An 18,461-nucleotide genomic window follows, 5' to 3' on the forward strand; every position below is an offset into this window, starting at 1 on the left:
CCTAGGAATAAACCTAATCAAGGAGGTGAAAAACCTATACACTGAAAACTAAACAAAGCTTATGAAAGACATTGAAAAAGACACACACAAAAAATGGAACAATATTCCATGCACCTGGATTGGAAGAACAAATCTTGTTAAAATGTTGATACGACCCAAAGCAATCTACATATTCAATGCAATCCCTATCAAAATAACACCGGTATTTTTCACAAAGCTAACAAACAATACCAAAATTTGTATGGAACCAGAAAAGACCCAGACTAGCCAAAGCATTCCTGAAAAAGAAAACCAAAGCTGGAGGCATCACAATCCCAGACTTGAAGATGTATTACAAAGCTGTAATCATCAAGACAGTATGGTACTGGCACAAAAACAAACACTTAGATCAATGGAAGAGAATAGAGGACCCAGAAATGGACCCACAAATGTATGGCCAACTAATCTTTGACAAAGCAGGAAAGAATATCCAATGGAATAAAGACAGTCTCTTCAGCAAGTGGTGCTGGGAAAACTGGACAGCGACATGCAGAAGAACGAACCTGGACCACTTTCTTACACCATACACAAAAATAAACTCAAAGTGGATGAAAAACCTAAAGGTAAGACAGGAAGCCATCAAAATCCTAGAGGAGAAAGCAGGAAAAAACCCCCTTGACCTCAGCCACAACAACTTCTTACTCAGCATGTCTCCAGAGACAAGGGAAACAAAAGCAAAAATGAACCATTGGGACCTCATAAATAAAAAGCTTCTGCTCAACAAAGGAAACAATCAGTAAAACTAAAAGGCAACCAACAGAATGGGAGAAGATATTCGCAAATGACATATCAGATAAAGGATTAGTATCCAAAATCTATAAAGAATTTATCAAACTCAACACCCCCAAAAGCAAATAATGCAGTGAAGAAATGGGCAAAGATATGCATAAAACACTTCTCCGAAGAAGACATCCAGATGGCTAACAGACACATGAAAAAAATGCTCAACATCACTCATCTTCAGGGAAATCAAAATCACAATGATATACCACCTCACACCAGTCAGAATGGCTAAAATTAACAACTCATGCAACAACAGATGTTGGCAAGGATGCAGAGAAAAAGGAACACTTTTGCACTGCTGGTTGGAATGCAAGCTGGTGCAGCCACTCTGGAAAACAGTATGGAAGTTCCTCAAAAAGTTAAAAATAGAACTACCCTATGACCTGGGAATTGCACTACTAGGTGTATATCCAAGGGATACAGGTGTGCTGTTTCAAAGGGACACATGCACCCCCATGTTTATAGCAGCACTATCAACAATAGCCAAAGTATGGAAAGAGCCCAAGTGTCCATCGATGGATGAATGGATAAAGAAGATGCTATATTCACTCACACACACACACACACACACACACACACACACACAATGGAGTATTACTCGGCAATCAAAAAGAATGAAATCTTGCCATTTGCAACTATGTGGATGGAACTGGAGGGTATTATGCGAAGTGAAATTAGTCAGAGAAAGACAAAAATTATATGACTTCACTCCTATGAGGACTTTAAGAGACAAAACAGATGAACATAAGGGAAGGGAAACAAAATATAAAAACAGGGAGGAGAGACAAAACAGAAGAGACTCATAAATATGGAGAACAAACTGAGGGTTGCTGGAGGCGTTGTGGGAGGGGGGATGGGCTGAATGGGTAAGGGGCATTAAGGAATTTACTCCTGAAATCATTGTTTCACTATATGCTAACTAATTTGGGTGTACATTTTTAAAAATAAAAAATAAAATTTAAAAAAGTAAACATATAAGATGTAAGAATGAAAGATGTTATTTGCAACATATATAAAGAATAAAACTCAAATCCAATGTCCACTTAAAAAAAAAAGACTACTCAACAAAAAAGCACTATGCAAAAAAAGAAAAGCAAATTGTGAATAACAGGTGAAACAGTGGTAACTTCATTAACAAAGAGTATAAATTAAAATGACTACAAGTGGGGCACCTGAGTGGCTCAGTTGGTTAAGGTCTGACTTGATTCAGGCTCAGGTCATGATCCCAGGGTTATGGGATCAAGCCTTGCATGGGGTACTGCGCTGAGTATGAAGCCTGCTTAGGTCTCTCTCTCTCTCTCTCTCTCTCTCTCTCTCTCTCTCTCTCCCCCTCTGCCTCACTCATTCATTCACTCTCTCTCTGTCTAAATAAATCAATTAAAATAAATAAGTAAAAAAATAAAATAAAAATAAGTAAAAAATAAACCAATTGAAATAAATAAGTAAAAAAAATAAGTAAAATAAAATAAGTAAAAAATAAAAAAGTAAATCAATTAAAATAAATAAGTAAAAAAATAAAAATAAATAAATAAGTGAAAAAAAATATATTGAAGTTCGAAAAGAGGTAAAACTAAGCTATCTTAAGGATGCATATATGTCAGTAATATTATAAATAAAAGCAAGAAAGTGATAAAGTCGGGATGGCAATTGCCTCTATGAAGGATGGCTGGTAGGCAAGGGACACGTGTAGACTTCTGGGCTTCTAGCAGTGTTCTTTTTCTTGGCCTAAATGGTGGTTACTTTATAATAAAATTTTGCTCTACAATAAGTAAAATTGCACTACTGTGTTTGCGTGTGTGTGTGCTTTACTGTTTGTGTTACAGCCCATGATTTAAACAAAGAAGAATGAGAAAGTTCGCTATATACTGATATGGAAAAATTCTTGAGTTATATGTTGTAAAAAAAAAAAAGGTGTGGGAAAGTAAAAGTGTATATAATTTTCAAATTTGTTACTATTTATGGAAAGGAAGGGGGAGAGAGGGAGAGGAGGAGAAGAGAGAGAGAGAGAGACAGAGAGAGAGAGATTGGCTTTAGAAGAGCAGGTAATGCAGACACTAAACAGGTGTTGTCTCTGGGCAGGAGAAATAGATGGCCAAGAGACAGGGTCAGAAGAGTGAGTATTCACTGTAAGACCCTTTGTTGTGTCTTTTGAATTTCACACCATCTGAATGTATTGCCTAGTCAAAATAAATAAAATTACCTAAGAACAAAAAAGTTTTCTAGCAACTCTGACACTACTTACCCACAAGGGGCCGCTATTCGATGATGATTAACTTAACTATTCCCTCACCAGGGAGAAACCTGAATGCTCCTGCCTCTCTCCAGGAAGTGAAGAAGTGTCATCATTTAGTTCTTACTTTATTCTACACATCATGTTCCAGGGAGAAAAAAAACCCTCAATTCAATTCAAAACTATGCACCAAAAATAAATAATACACATGTAACATGGGACGAAAAAAAGAAAAAGTGGAGAGAGAAAATAAGCCAGGGTTGAATTTACAAGAAGCACAGCATTCACTACCTCTCCTGGAGTTAATGCACAAGTTAGATTCTAAGGTTTCTTGCCTATGATGCAAAAAAAAAAAAAAAAAAAAAAAAAGCTGGGGAGGGAAGTATGGCCAGTGACAAATTCACAATCTTGTTCAGGAGAATATTAATACTAGGAAAAAAATTTCCCTGGAGGTTTAAGACAGTCTGAGAGGACCCTCCATGTGCTCGTCCTGACTGGTCTTAATGGCAATAATCCATGCACAGTTGGATTATGACTGTGTCACAGTTGTGACACGAAGCCACCTGTCTCTCCTAGAGAAGCGTAAGATGCTTTGGGACTTCAGATGAGGGCAGTTTCATTCATGGTTAGTCATGAATGAAAATGAAAGTAAGAATGCATGCTTTAGAAAAAGAGGGAAAGCCTCAACACCGTACTTTAAAAAAAAATCCCCTGTCTTACACGTAAGGTAGAGAGTGGGTGTCTTCACTTGGCTGGATTTTTCAAAATTTGGTTATTGCAATGAATTCTCTTTTTTCTTAAAGCTGAACAGTTTGTGCTTTAGGCTACTAAGGGGTTAAATGCTATACTCTAAGTTCAAGGGGAATTAGCCCTGCTCAAATCGCTGCTGGTTAACACAGGCAGGGCTCTGGGCAATATAAAGGCGGGGAAACCAGCGGCCAGGAGACACAGCTTCCTTTGTGACAGGAGCTACAACAATTATAAAAACACTTGGGCAGTCATGGAATTATCTGATATTCAAAGGAAAAAAATAGCTGTCATTGGTGGTGGCTTGGTAAGAATCTATTTGGATATATTATTCCTGTTAGTGATATTGTATTAGTTGTCATTATTCTTAATAATTATTATAAATCACTTGTACAGATTGTTCATCTTCTTGTGGGACCTTTCTGATATTTAAAGACACCTACTTTAAATGTGGTATCGGTTTTCATGTGCTGTTTCTTAGGAAAGGAATTTTATTTCCATGAGGTACAAAAGTGTCTGTTTTCCCTTATCATTTCAGATTAGCATTTCCTAAAAACAGAAAATAGAGCAAATTGGATTTGATTTATCCCCATGTTGACTATGTTTATAAAATAGATATTAGGGTAAATAGTCATTTTAATCAAAACATCTGCCTCATCTGGTGAATAACTCAGTTTATATTGTCTAATAATAAGAATAAAAGCTAATGCAAAATCATTATGTTGGATGTTTGCAAGTTATTTGAGTAATTGGGAGTAGCACCTATTTGGTCGCCTGACTTATTTGGCTTGTCCAATGGAGCACGTAAAGTGATAGAGTGAGGGGCTCCCATGTCACTGAGCAAATGAGATTAACCTGCAAAGTCTTGCCCCACACCTAAAAAATGGGGGGGGGGGGTTCTCCTCTGCAGCCATTGTTATCTTAACAAAGCTTCTTCTGTTTACTGTGGGGCTGCCTGAAGTAAACTATATTGTTTTCCTCTCTCAACGGAACTCCTATTTTGGAATAAAAATATCACTACTAGTAAAAGCTTAATCATTTTGTTTTCACCTTTGCTGTAATCATTTGCAGGCTTTTAGCTCATAAGAATTCGTTCATTCATTTACTCCACAAAAATTTCTTAAGGGCCTAATATACACCAGACACCGTTCACGGCTGCATATAGATTAGTATAGTTTATACCACACATATATTTACATAGTATATGACAATTTTGTCTTTTGTTCTGCCTTCGCTATGATCTTTCCTCAAAGTACTGTGACAGAACATTTCTGGTTCTAAAGTTCAAGATGCTAAGGAATGTTGTCACATGCCATGTTGGTAAATACATGTGACATATGTTGTCATTTCTTTATACTGGGCTTCAGTCTAATTCTTTCCTATCAAAATGTTGCATAAAGTGAGAATTCATGTATTCAGTGCAATGGGATTGAGTGCACACTGTTTGCCAGCATTGTTTTAGTTACTAGGAAGACAGTGGTGAGCATTCCATGGAGGTGAAGGAGAGTGGAGGAGAAAACAAATACATCATTTCAGTGAGAGATAGACCCTGTAAAGAAATGCAAATAGGGCAAAGCTGTAGAAAGTCCTCACGAGTGTCCATTTAGAGTGTGGTCAAGGGTGGCCTTGCGGAGGGAAGGTCCTGAATCATAGAAGGAAGCAACCATGTGAGGGGCTACAGAACGCATTCCAGGCAGAGGGAAGAGCCTGAAGGGAAATGCTGAGGTGTTAAGGAGCAGACAGGAAGGCAGAAAGAACAAGGCTGGGGAAGAGTAGTTCTGCAGGAAAGAGAGATGAGACAGCCAGATCCTCCAGGGTCTTAGAGGGCGAGGCAAGAAGACTGGAGTTTACTCTGAGCACAATAGGAAACCGCTGGACCACTTGAGGCAAGAAAGTGAGTTCTGATTTGAAAAGATTCCTTGAGCTAGTGTGAGGAGAAGGCCTGGAAAATGTTAAGACAAGATAGACCCATTAAGAGGCTGTTGTGTTTGTCCAAGCCTTGGACGAGGGTAGCAGCCATGACACCTCTTAAAATGTCGCTTATCAAAGGGGAGATAACTATGTGGTTGCATATACGATTTTGGAAGGCATACAAGTGTGACTGTCATCCGTGCATTTCTCACTGAATAACATTTAAAGTCTTCATCATGCAGCCACTTCACTATCTGGGCACAAACATGTGCTAGAACATGGAAGACATGTATTAGAAGCAACTAAAATTCCTCTGCAAAGGAATTCTATCTACCTTATTATGCAGGCTCATACCCAGGAATCATATTTGATTCCTTTTTTTTTCATTTTATGCAAATGCCTTTTCTTTTACTCCCCTAGTAAGCCTTAGTGATTTTCTTTTTTTTTTCTTTTTTTTTTTAACGTTTATTTATTCTTGAGACAGAGAGAGACAGAGCATGAACGGGGGAGGGGCAGAGAGAGAGGGAGACACAGAATCGGAAACAGGCTCCAGGCTCTGAGCCATCAGCCCAGAGCCTGATGCGGGGCTCGAACTCACAGACTGCGAGATCGTGACCCAGGCTGAAGTCGGACGCTCAACCGACTGAGCCACCCAGGCGCCCCAGTGATTTTCTACTCAAAATCGATTTCATCTCCGGCCATTGCTACCATCTCAGTCCAGGCCATCATCATCCCTCATCCACCTCCTGTGTGAGCCCCCAGCTTCTCCTCTTACCCACAGACAGTTCATTCTCCACATAGCAGCCACAACGGTCTGCTTTGATTTAATTTATTTTTTTATTCTTGAGAGACAGAGAGAGAGAGCATGAGCAGGGGAAGGGCAGAGAGGAAGACAGAAAGAATCCCAAGCAGACTCTGCACTGTTAGCATGAAGCCTGATGCGGGGTTCAAGCTCACGAACCGTGAGATCATGACCTGAGCCAAAATTAGGAGTCAGATCCTTAATCAGCTGAGGCACCCAGGCTCCCCCCACAATGACCCTTTTAAAACATAAGTCTGGTAATTATCACTCTTCGCTAATACCTTCCAATGGTATCCCCTTGCAAATAAAATAAAATCCAACTCTTTACCAAAGGTCCTAGTTGAACTGAGCCTGTCTACCTGCCTGGCTTCACCCTTTCCCTGTTTATGTTTTTAAATATTATCTATCAGCAACCCAAAATACACACTTTATTTGTTCTGGGTTTTAACCTATTTATTAAATGTCAACTCCAACTACAATATAAGCTCATATTTACCAATGTATTCCAGTGGCTGGAACCATGCCCTCACTACTGAATGTTATTATTTAGTTAGTATTTGATAGATGAATAAATAAGAGGGATGAAAATTCTCTTAAGGATATGAGCATGAAGGACATGTGACAATGGACGAAAGCTTGAATATTGAGCATATTATGAAAAAAAATAAAGCAGTTCAAGAAGGTTAAATTACATCCATAGAGGACAAATTAATTTTCTTGCCCATATTCTTTCTTGTGTCTTTTTGTTCACTTTCCCATTCTCTTCTTGCCCATGGGCCATATCCTAGTACTTTATACTGTCTACCACATTGAAGGCTCTCCCTAGCCCCTAGGGGAAAAATTGCAACATAGTTAAGAGCTTTCACTTAGAAGTCCAAAGAAAACAGTGAATTCGACTTTTTTTCTTTTTCTTTTTTCTTTTTTTTTTTTTGGTCCAGTGGTGGCCTTACCCAGTGAAAAGTCACCCTCTAAGAATTGCCCTTGCCTTGCTGTAAGTGGCCATCTGATCCTGTGATAGACCAATTAATTTCTTTTCTTTGAAGACAAGCCAAATCAAAGAGGTCAGAAGGAATCCACAGATAAATGAAGGAACTCTCATTGAGAAACTAAAGATGAAAGAAACTAAACCCTGAAAATTTTACAAACACCTTAATCTGAATATTTAGAAAAATCACTGTACGATTTAGACATTTTTCTCTTTCTGTGACACACTGCTTCCTAAACCCTTCTCCTGCAGATGGGATTACCTCCTGGCAGCTGAGGGATCAGCCCATAAAGTCCTCTTGCCTCCTGGAAATGCCCACAGGGTTTTGTTTGCTTTTATCATATGCTGCATTCTATACAAGTCATTGATATGCATGGGTTATTTCCCCATGGAAGACATTTAACCTTCTAATTCTTGATATTGTCTTATCTTTGGGTCCTGCTCCCTTCCCTTTTATAAAGGTTATCCCAGTGCCTTATACTGTCAAGCACACTAACATGTTTTGTGTGTTTGAGTTTGCTTTCAGAAGAAAGTAAGGAATCATGCATTTACAACTTGTGGGCAATCAAAAGAAAGACAATGTCTTCCATCAGAATGGTGTCATAAGGAATGTCATCCTTGAAAAAGGATTTGAAAAATAACCTCTGTGTTTCAGGCTACAGGTGTAGCTTTCCAATTCTAACAAGTTAGCCTCAGGGGAAAAAGCCCATAGAATCTTCTTTATTCTGTGTTATGTTTTCTGGTTGTTTTTTTTTTTTTTTTTTAAGTTTATTTTGAGAGAGAGAGAGAGAGAGAGAGCACAAGCGAGAGAAGGGCAGAGAGAAAATCCAGAGCAGGCTCCACACTCTCAGCGCGGAGGAGGATGCAGGGCTCAAACTCATAAACCGAGAGATCATGACCTGAGCCGAAACCAAAAGTTAGCCGCTCAACCAACTGAACCTCCCAGGTGCCCCTATGTTTTCTCTTTTTGCAAAGTGACAAGCCATTGAAGTCAAAAGAAAGTCTATCTAACCTGTCCAGTGTCCTCAAGCTATGTTCATCCTCAGGTCCTTGGTATTCAGAAATGCTGCTTCTGATGACTATTATCAGTGTTTAGCAATATGATAGAAATGGCCGAGCCGAAGGGCACTCTTTGGGTGACAGCTACAGCTCCTTGAGCCCTCATTTTCTGTGTGAAGCCAGGAGCATTAACTGAAAGAACTACTGAGGATTCCAGGCTCAGCTGTCACCACTGTTGAATGTGCCCACTGTTGTAGCACACATTCCAAAGATGTATCGCAGGGTGTCATTGAAGGATTTCTTCTGTCTCCTCTGCTGATAAGCAACCCCACTACACATTGTTTTGTGATTCATTCTCCCTACGATTGTGCTAGCAAAATTCTCCTTGAAAAGGTATTTAGAGGTTAAAGTCTTTCAAAATAGTCGATTGAGGAGAATAGCAAATTTTATGACTTGTTGTCCATAATCATGACCTGTCCGCTGGTATTCAAATCAGGTTAGTGGCCTCTGTTGATGAAATTGCCTTAGAAACAACTGATCCTTGACTCTAGGAGAGGGTGCGTGTCATGTCTATAGATGTCAGGTTCCCTCATGGATTTATAGGCTTAAAGTGGTCTTGAGGCTATATTGGCACAAGAATGTGTTTCTGTCCTGTATTCTTGGGATCTTTTGACCTCACCAGGCACTCTTCGCTCAGCTGATTGCAACAGAAGGAGCATTTGGTAATGAGGGGACTATAATCAGTTGGGAGGACAGGAAATACCACAGAACACCAGATCGCTACCTCTTTTAACTCTAAAATTTGGCTGCTTCCTTTTCACACTTTCTTACCCACACACCTCTAGCTTTGTTCCCAATCTGGTCTTTACAAAAGTAGAAATCAAATGTCACCTAGAATTTTTACTTTTGCCAAATATCCTAGATACGTATAAACCGTCGATTATCTATAATCTTAGGTCAAGGCCTATAGATAGCCTGGTTCAAGTGCACACTTTTTATTTTCTGCAAATGTTAACAAGACAAACCATGTAAAGAACATAATTACTATGAGCCTTTATTCTTATTCTTATTTTATTAATATGAAAGTAAATAAAACTCTATTCACTCTACTCTTGATTTCTACTCCCTAGTCACCGAACCTTATATATGGGAAACGCTCATTTCTGCACTAATATCTATCCCTTCTTAAAATTTTTTAAAAATGTTTATTCATTTTTAAGAGAGAGCATGCATGCACATGAGCAGGGGAGGGGCAGAGAGAGAGGGACATAGAATCCGAAGCAGGCTCCAGGGTCTGAGCTGTCAGCACAGAGCCCAATGTCAGGCTTGATCCCATGAGCCAGGAGATCATGACCTGACCTGGAATTGGGCACTTAACCGACTGAGCCATCCAGGTGCCCCCACACTAATATCTATCTAGCACCTTCTACAAACAGGAGTGGAGTGGATTTCTCTGTGGCTGTAGAAGTCATCCTGAATTTGCTCTATGGCTAGGGACAAGTTTTGATCTCACTCTGTAGCTTTCCTCAGCCTCTTTTCTAGTTCTCCTTGTGCTTTGATCCCTCTCATCAAACAGGTTTATGATTAGTATTTAGCTGTATCTCTAATTCTCCAGGAGGTTTGACTAACGCTTTGAGATATTTTTTTTTTTTTTTGCTACCCAGACTCTTTTTTTTTTAATTTTTTTAACGTTTATTTATTTTTGAGACAGAGAGAGACAGAGCATGAATGGGGGAGGGTCAGAGAGAGAGGGAGACACAGAATCTGAAACAGGCTCCAGGCTCTGAGCTGTCAGCACAGAGGCCGACGCGGGCTCGAACTCACGGACCGTGAGATCATGCCCTGAGCCGAAGTTGGACACTTAACCAACCAACCCACCCAGGCGCCCCCCCCCCCCGACAGACTCTTAAGGTGCCTCATAAACTACACTGTTACCTATATAACACAGAGTTTGATCATTCACCCCTCAGTTTGCTCATTTACTGCTGTGTGAGCAGTACCTGCAATGGAACCAACATCTTTAGGGAGCTGAAAGCTTAACTGACTCGAAGCTTAACTGTCTGTTTTGCTTTCCTTATCATTTGTCCCCAAATACTTTTGGACAGTTTGTCCATGATCCACACATACATCTGTCCACTTAAAGAGAAAAGTCCTCACATATGAGTGATTGTTGTCCCCTCATATATAGGGATCACTCACTGTTGGTGGTGACCTAACTTGGTACTTCTTTTCTGGAAGACAGTTTGAAAAACTCTATCTATCAATAGTCTTAAAAATGTGTGTGTGTGCGGGGGGGGGGGGGGGGCGGCGATTTCAGAAAGCTGCACCAGCTATTTCATTCTCGAAGCTGGCCTCAGAGAGGTATTGCCTTCAGAGGAACAATTATCCTTCAACCTAAGAGAGATGAAAAGCAATTAAGAATCTTTAACGTGGTCTCTCAAAAACACCAAGTCTGGGGAAATTCAAAACCTGCAACAAAACCTTAAAAATAATCTTGTCTCACACACTCTCAGTTTCTTTCACCTGCTTTGTAGCTACTCCAAAAACAAAACCAGAGAAGATCAGGCAAACTCCTACAACAGTCTAGGCTGTCAGCATCCTCTCCCCAACTTATTTCAGACCCCCTTCTTTCTCTCCACTCTATCTGCTTTCATTCCGCTATTATCTTTATTCCTCCCTGGTGCTAAGACCCAGGAACCAATGGGGCACCATTTCATTATCGCAATTTTATCAAAAGAAATAAATGGGTGCATTATGATTGTTTATAATCCAAAAACTTAAAATACTTTAATGTCCAAATATAAGGGCATTGCATACAAGGTAATGTAAAGCAATCATTTTAATATTTTGATTTAAAATATTTTCTGGGATTTCCTGGATGGCTTAGTTGGTTAAGCATCAGGCTCTGGGTTTCAGCTCAGGTCATGATCTCACCGTTCATGAGTTCAAGCCTTGCATCAGTCTCTGTGCTGATGGTGCAGAGCCTCTTTGGACTTCTCCCTCTCTCCCTCTCTCTCTCTGTCCCTCCCCTGCCTATGCTCTCTCTCTCCCAAGATAAATAAATAAAACTTCATAAATAAATAAATAAAATGAATAAAGTATTTATGACATGGAATATATTCACAGTATACTATTAATTTTTTAAACAAAATAGTAAAATAAAATCTACAATATGCTACCATTTTTAAGAGAAATATTATGTTTTATATACATAGAAAATTTTAACACTGGTTCTTCCTGATGGTAAGATTGTGGAAGATTAGTTTTTTCCTTCACATTTATCTGTGTTTTTTAACTTTTTTATTTAAAAATGTTGAGTTCTTACTAAGTATCAGGTATTGTGGCTTGGACTAGAAATAGAAAGAGTGATAAAACATGAGTCTTCCCAATATCATTACTCTCTGGGCACTTACAGCCTGTGGGAAAGTCAGACAGGAATGTAAATAATTAATTCAGTTCATTGTGATAGATATTAAAACACATATATTCATACAGATATCTGCAGAATTATAGATTCTCCTCTTTTGGAGGAGGAGAGGCTTCAAGAAAAATGGCACTGAGAACATGAGTCTTGAAAGAAGGCTAAGCATTTTACAGATACAGAAAGCAGGAAAGGACAGTTCAAGTAAAGGGAACATTATATTCAAAGGCATGGAGTATAAAAACGCATGGCGTATTCAAGAAATGTGCAGTAACTTTGGTATGCCCAAGACAGAGAATGGCAAAAAAATGAATTGAAAAGAGAAGTTGGGGTCACATGTAAGAATCTTTTAGTTCATGTTAAAAATTTGGGACTTTTTTCTGCAGACTTATGAGGAGCTAATAAAGGATTTTAAGACAAAAAAAAAATTCATCCTCTAATTTTTGTCTCCTAAGAGACACCCCGGCCAGTGTGGAGTATGGCTTGGATAGGTAGAGACTGGGAAGATTCTTGGAAAACCATCACAGTAGTCCAGATGAAAGGTCATGACTTCTTTAGAGAAGTGTCTGTTCATGTCTTCTGCCCATTTCTTCACTGGATTATTTGTTTTTCAGGTGTGGAGTTTGGTGAGTTCTTTATAGATTTTGGATACTAGCTCTTTGTCCAGTATGTCATTTGCAAATATCTTTTCGCATTCTGTCAGTTGCCTTCTAGTTTTGTTGATTGTTTCCTTTGCACTGCAGAAGCTTTTTATTTAAATAATCCAGTGAACAAATGGGCAGAAGACATGAATAGGCACTTCTCTAAAGGAGACATCCAAATGGCCAACAGGCTCATGAAGAGATGCTCAATATCACTCCTCATCAGGGAAATACAAATCAAAACCACACTGAGATACCACCTCATGCCAGTCAGAGTGGCTAAAATGAACAAATCAGGAGACTATAGATGCTGGAGAGGATGTGGAGAAACGGGAACCCTCTTGCACTGTTGGTGGGAATGCAAATTGGTGCAGCCACTCTGGAAAACAGTGTGGAGGTTCCTCAAAAAATTAAAAATAGATCTACCCTATGACCCAGCAATAGCACTGCTAGGAATTTACCCAAGGGACACAGGAGTGCTGATGCATAAGGGCACCTGTACCCCAATGTTTATGGCAGCACTCTCAACAATAGCTAAATTATGGAAAGTGCCTAAATGTCCATCAACTGATGAATGGATAAAGAAGTTGTGGTTTATATATACAATGGAATACTACTTGGCAATGAGAAAGAATGAAATGTGGCCTTTTGTAGCAACGTGGATGGATGTGCAAAGTGTTATGCTAAGTGAAATAAGTCATACAGAGAAAGACAGATACCATATGTTTTCACTCTTATGTGGATCCTGAGAAACTTAACAGAAGTCCATGGGGGAGGGGAAGGGAAAAAAAAGTTACAGGGAGGGAAGGAGGCAAACCATAAGAGACTCTTAAAAACTGAGAATAAACTGAGGGTTGATGGGGGGTGGGAGGGAGGGGTAAGTGGGTGATGGGCATTGAGGAGGGCACCTGTTGGGATGAGCACTGAGTGTTTTATGGAAACCAATTTGACAATAAATTTCATATGAAAGAAAGAAAGAAAGAAAGAAAGAAAGAAAGAAAGAAAGAAAGAAAGATCATGAGGACCCTAGAAAGAGAATGGAGACTATGAGTAGGAGGTCTATTTTGAGAAAGGTTCAAGAGGATCAATAGGCCTTGTTGCCTGATTAAATGTATATTGGCAAGTAAAAGGGGTGTTAAACATTCTCCGAAGTATCCTGGTTGGTTGAACTAGTGGGCAGAGTTGCCATTCTCTAACATGGAATCCAGAAGGTGGAGGTTTGAAGCCTGAGGGAGGGGAATAAGTTGTATTTGAGGCATGTTGAGATGGAGATGCCTGTAAGACCCCCAGGTAGAAAGAGGTTCACTAAACAGACACGAGTTCAGGAGAGGGATCAAGGCTAGAGAAAAAGTCCTAAGAACACTCACAGTGTGTGTGACATTCACTTTTTCATCATCAGAGGAGGACAATCAAGACTACTTCTTGGCTTCAAAGAACAAGTCCAGATGATACAGGCTGGAGAGTTCAGGCTAAGGCTTAAATATTAAAACATATATGCAATAGCACTCAATTCTAGCAGATGTAATCATTACTACTCAAGTATGAAGACGTTTTTATGTGCTAATTTCACAGTAAGTGCAGTTAACAATCTGGTTCTTTTCATTACACTGATATGTCCAAAGATCAAATTCTTGAGAAATCAAAGTATCGTTCAATGAGTGGGAGATATAAACAGGCTTTTCTGTTTGGTGACAAACTTAGGAAGGCCTATGATTCTTAGGGAGAGTTTTATGTTTCATTAAGTCAAAAGTAGTCAACACCATTTAACATTACATTATCAGATTGATTTCAAACAGATAATAAAGAGGCATAAAATGCATGAAATTTTTATAATTATGATGCTCCTTCCTACTAGGGTCAGGATTTATAAATTAAAAGGTACAGTTTTCCTGAACAATCATTGCCAGAGAGGTCACATGAGAACCCGCAGAAACTTGGCGAATCTTCTTGCATAAAAATGAGACAGCTAAACACCAGAGATGTGTACTTCAGTATTTACATAAAAGAAATTTTCAATTTTTTTTAATGTTTATTTTTGAGAGAGAGACAGAGACAGAGCATGAGCAGGGGAGGGGCAGAGAGAGAAGGAAACACAGAATTTGAAGCAGGCTCCAGGCTCTGAGCCATCAGCACAGAGCCTGACTTGGGGCTTGAACTCATGAGCTGAGCCATGAGATCATGACCTGAGCTGAAGTCGGAGACAACCAAGTGAGCCACCCAGGCGCCCCTCACACGATGTTTTTAATTAGTAACTTAGGCATCAATATTATGGGCCAGGGTGGGGTCAAACATATGACTTGCAAAAAAGGAAGTCAGAAGAGACAGGAAAAGAAGGCAGAGAAACAGAAGAACAACGGGGTCAATCCATAATTATGTAACCAAGGAATCACCTCAGAGCTCTGTTTATGTATGAACAGGCTTGACTAGTTGTTGTTAAAGCTTTTAACTTGCAAATTATTCTATGATCAGACAGTTTACTCTTGTGGACTTTTGGTGATTCAAAATAAATATAGGGACATTTCATAACTGTCTGCAAACTTAATAGAACCGCCCTGTCTCTGTCAAGGCTGACCTCCAAGAACGCACATCACGGAAAGCCTCTGCTGCTCCTAGGTATCCTACCCTGCCCCATTTCTTCTCTCCTTTCACCTCTCTCATCTCTAGTTATGCTGAGACACCAGCTTAACGGAGAGTCTGTGGTGGGCTCACAGTGGTTTACACACATTTTCCCTTCCATTTATATCTTTACGCCTTATTAGCTTTTTTGCCAGTGTAACAGCTAAAGAAGGTGCTGACGGTTCCAATTAAGCACATTTTACAGAAGGTGAGAAGGGGAAATAAAGGTAGAATGAGAAAAGCACTTTATTAGCTATGTTACGAATCCTTCTAGCTGAGCTTGTATAACACCTACATATATATGAACACACTGTGGTCTTGCAGAAGACTTTTGTTTACTTTTCTTCTTGCTTATTAATTATAATAAGAAGTAGTAACTCACCTCACCACTTAACACTAGAGTTAACACATTGCCAATGACATCTATCACCCTCTGTGCTAATTATAAACATTGGCCTGAATCTTGTGTTTATCATTCACTTGCATAAGTTCTATATATATGATATATTTATCTCATATAAACACACATAAATAATTCACATACATGCTTCTAAAATTTACATGTATACATATATCTGTGGTTTAGGGTTGGTTGTCTTTATTTATCAGAGTGCCATGCAGAATGAAATCATCTGGGGCTTATTCTCTTCACTTATAGTACTACTAAAATATTCATATTACTTCCTTTCATTGTGTGAATATGCCATGATTTATTTTTCATTCCTCTTTGACGGCCATTTGGGCTGTTTCCAGTATTTTTGTTTGCCTGCTTTAGTTATGAAGAGTACTGCTCTGAACATTCTGACTTGTGCCCCCTAGGCATATGCCTTAAAGAGACATTGTAGATTTGTCAGATATATGAGTATTCAGTTTGACAACATCATCACTAGTAATGTATAAGGGTTTCCACTGGGCCTCATTCTCTCTAACACGTGATTTTTCATGAACCAAGATTATGTTTAATCCTATTGTGTCCACATCACTTGGCATTCCATCTCCCCTTGCCCCATGAGGAACCATGTATACGTGTTCAGTTGGCGAACACACAAGAAATGTTGGGTACTGGAGAGGGATCAATACCTGCCAACCTTAGAAAAGGCTGAAGAAGAATATCCACTCCAGGCAGCTTCCTCTCCCCAGATCCTGGAATCAATATGGGTCAAAGAAAAGGAGCCTAAGAAACTCATGAAAATAGACCAGTGGCCCCCCACTGGCTTGGAACTGAGTCTATTCTGAGCACAGTCACTGAGACTTGCTTTTAGGTCCTTTCTTGCAGCTGAGTTCCCAGGAAATGGATGAGGGCATTTCTTGCTTCTGTCTACTCTTAGATTATTTCCCACCTCAGGTTTTCACTGATCATTAGTCACCTAGATTGTGGCTTGTATGTGCTCCTTGTCTGACCTGTTTTCCCAATAAGGAAGATCAACTTCCACATTACTAGATGTAGCTTTATTCCAACATTCCTGACCCTGTTGGTCTCCTTATCAATATCCTTCCCAGTCTTGCTTCCACCATAAAAGGAGCAGTTAGAACTATACACTGTGAAAGAAAGAGACATTTCTCAAGCCTTTCTCTTTTTCTTCAGGGAGACTTAGTCCATTTAGGCTTTATTCACTTCTGTAGTTGTTTTCTAATCTTCCAGATTTATTTTCACTAATACAAACTTATCACTACTATTGCCCTTACTAGATGTTCTTTAACACACAAATGAAAGGAATATAGATAGACAGGAAAGTTTTCATAAGTTGGAAGAGAGCAGAGAAGTAAGAAATTTAACAAGTTTGTGTTTAAAAGAAGTAAATCAAAGGAGCTATAGTGGGGGAAAACTGAGTCTAAGGCTGTGCTGGAAAGAAGTTAAAAGTTATGGAAATGATGTTAAGACACACAGTGTTCTGTGCCAGGCACCGAGTCATACTGATAGTTGAGGCATCTTGACCACTGTTGAGAAAGTGATGCCAGAAATAGAGATGAACTCACTTCAGATCGAAGAATTGAAAGGAAAGCAATCAGATTGAGGGATTAAAAGAACAACTTGTAATGATCTCTTCAGACACATCAAATGCCAGCAAAGAATGTGTTCATAATTTCAATAGTGACTACATGGGAAATAAATGGTTTATTTATTATGACTTTTGTTTAGAGCAGTTTTAGGTTCACAGCAAAATTAAGGGGATGGTACAGAGATTTCCCAATATTTCCAGCTCCCACACATGCATCGCCTCCCTTGTTACCAGCATCCCCCACAAAATTGGGATATTTGCTACAATTGATGAGCCTACATTGACACATCACCATCACTCAAAGTCCGTAGTGTACATTGCAGTACATTCTGTGGGTTTGGACAAATGAATAATGACATGTATTTACCATTAGGGTATAATATAGAGTGTTTTCAATGTCCTAAAAAATCCTTTGTGATCCATCTATTCATCCCCCACCCCAACCCTGGCATATTTATTTTAACAAAATAATTGAACAGGGATTCTTGGCTGGCCTTCCAGAATATTAAATATGTGAACTGCTTTGCAAAAAAATTAAATTTGAAACCTTTCTATGCACATAATGATTAAATAGGAGCAAAGTTTGAAAAATAACTATCATCAGTCTACAGAAATTGAATGATACGAAGGAAGTTTCGTGGCCACAGTATCAATGAATGGTGACAGGAACCCAAGCTTGAACCATTGGATTATTTAAAACAAAAACAAACAAACAAAAAACAAACATAGGTGCTTAGATGTGAAGGTGATTTGGAGTAGAGTAGGAAACACTGGCATGGAAGAAATAGAAGGCAAGGACTTGTGTTAGCCTGTGCCTGCTCCTGTACTGACATGCCCTGAACACTGAGCTGGTGCACGGCCCTCTCCTTAGCTCCTAAACCACCAGGGAGCTGCTGAGAACCTCTGAGGCCTCCCACCTCTGGGCTCCTGGAGGGAACCGTGGGGAGTACCCTCTCCCAGATGTGCCCCCATCTAGCTCTGTGATTCCTCTCTCCAACTTCTCACTGCTACCTTCCCTTCCAGAGGGTCCTCTGGATGTCAGTTTTATGGTAAGCAAAATTTCCAGTGTGTTCACTTTACTTGTTGACTTTCCCTTGAAACTCCTGGCTTTAGTTTAAAACTTGCGGCCTTCTCCCACATCTTGAGTATGTCTGGATGGGGAGTTGGCATGGTATCCTTACTCTACACTGCAACTTCTGGACTTGTAGGCTTCCGTGTTATTTGCAAGCCTTCTGAGGCTTGTGTCATCTACTTATACTCTATTCTGTTGTCAATCAACCTGAGTCA

General features: G+C 39.5%; 1 protein-coding gene across 1 annotated transcript in view; it reads left to right on the top strand.

Annotated features, from left to right (window-relative positions):
• The first annotated feature begins 3,954 nt into the window (after positions 1-3,954).
• Positions 3,955-18,461, top strand: part of KMO (kynurenine 3-monooxygenase) — a 56,765-nt gene continuing 42,258 nt past the window's right edge. Inside the window, 1 exon segment of the mRNA XM_027046323.2 lies at positions 3,955-4,106. Coding sequence (XP_026902124.1) covers positions 4,053-4,106 — 54 coding nt within the window. The 5' untranslated portion in view covers positions 3,955-4,052.

This window comes from Acinonyx jubatus, chromosome E4 (assembly GCF_027475565.1).
Source record: "Acinonyx jubatus isolate Ajub_Pintada_27869175 chromosome E4, VMU_Ajub_asm_v1.0, whole genome shotgun sequence".
NCBI classification, from domain to species: domain Eukaryota; kingdom Metazoa; phylum Chordata; class Mammalia; order Carnivora; family Felidae; genus Acinonyx; species Acinonyx jubatus.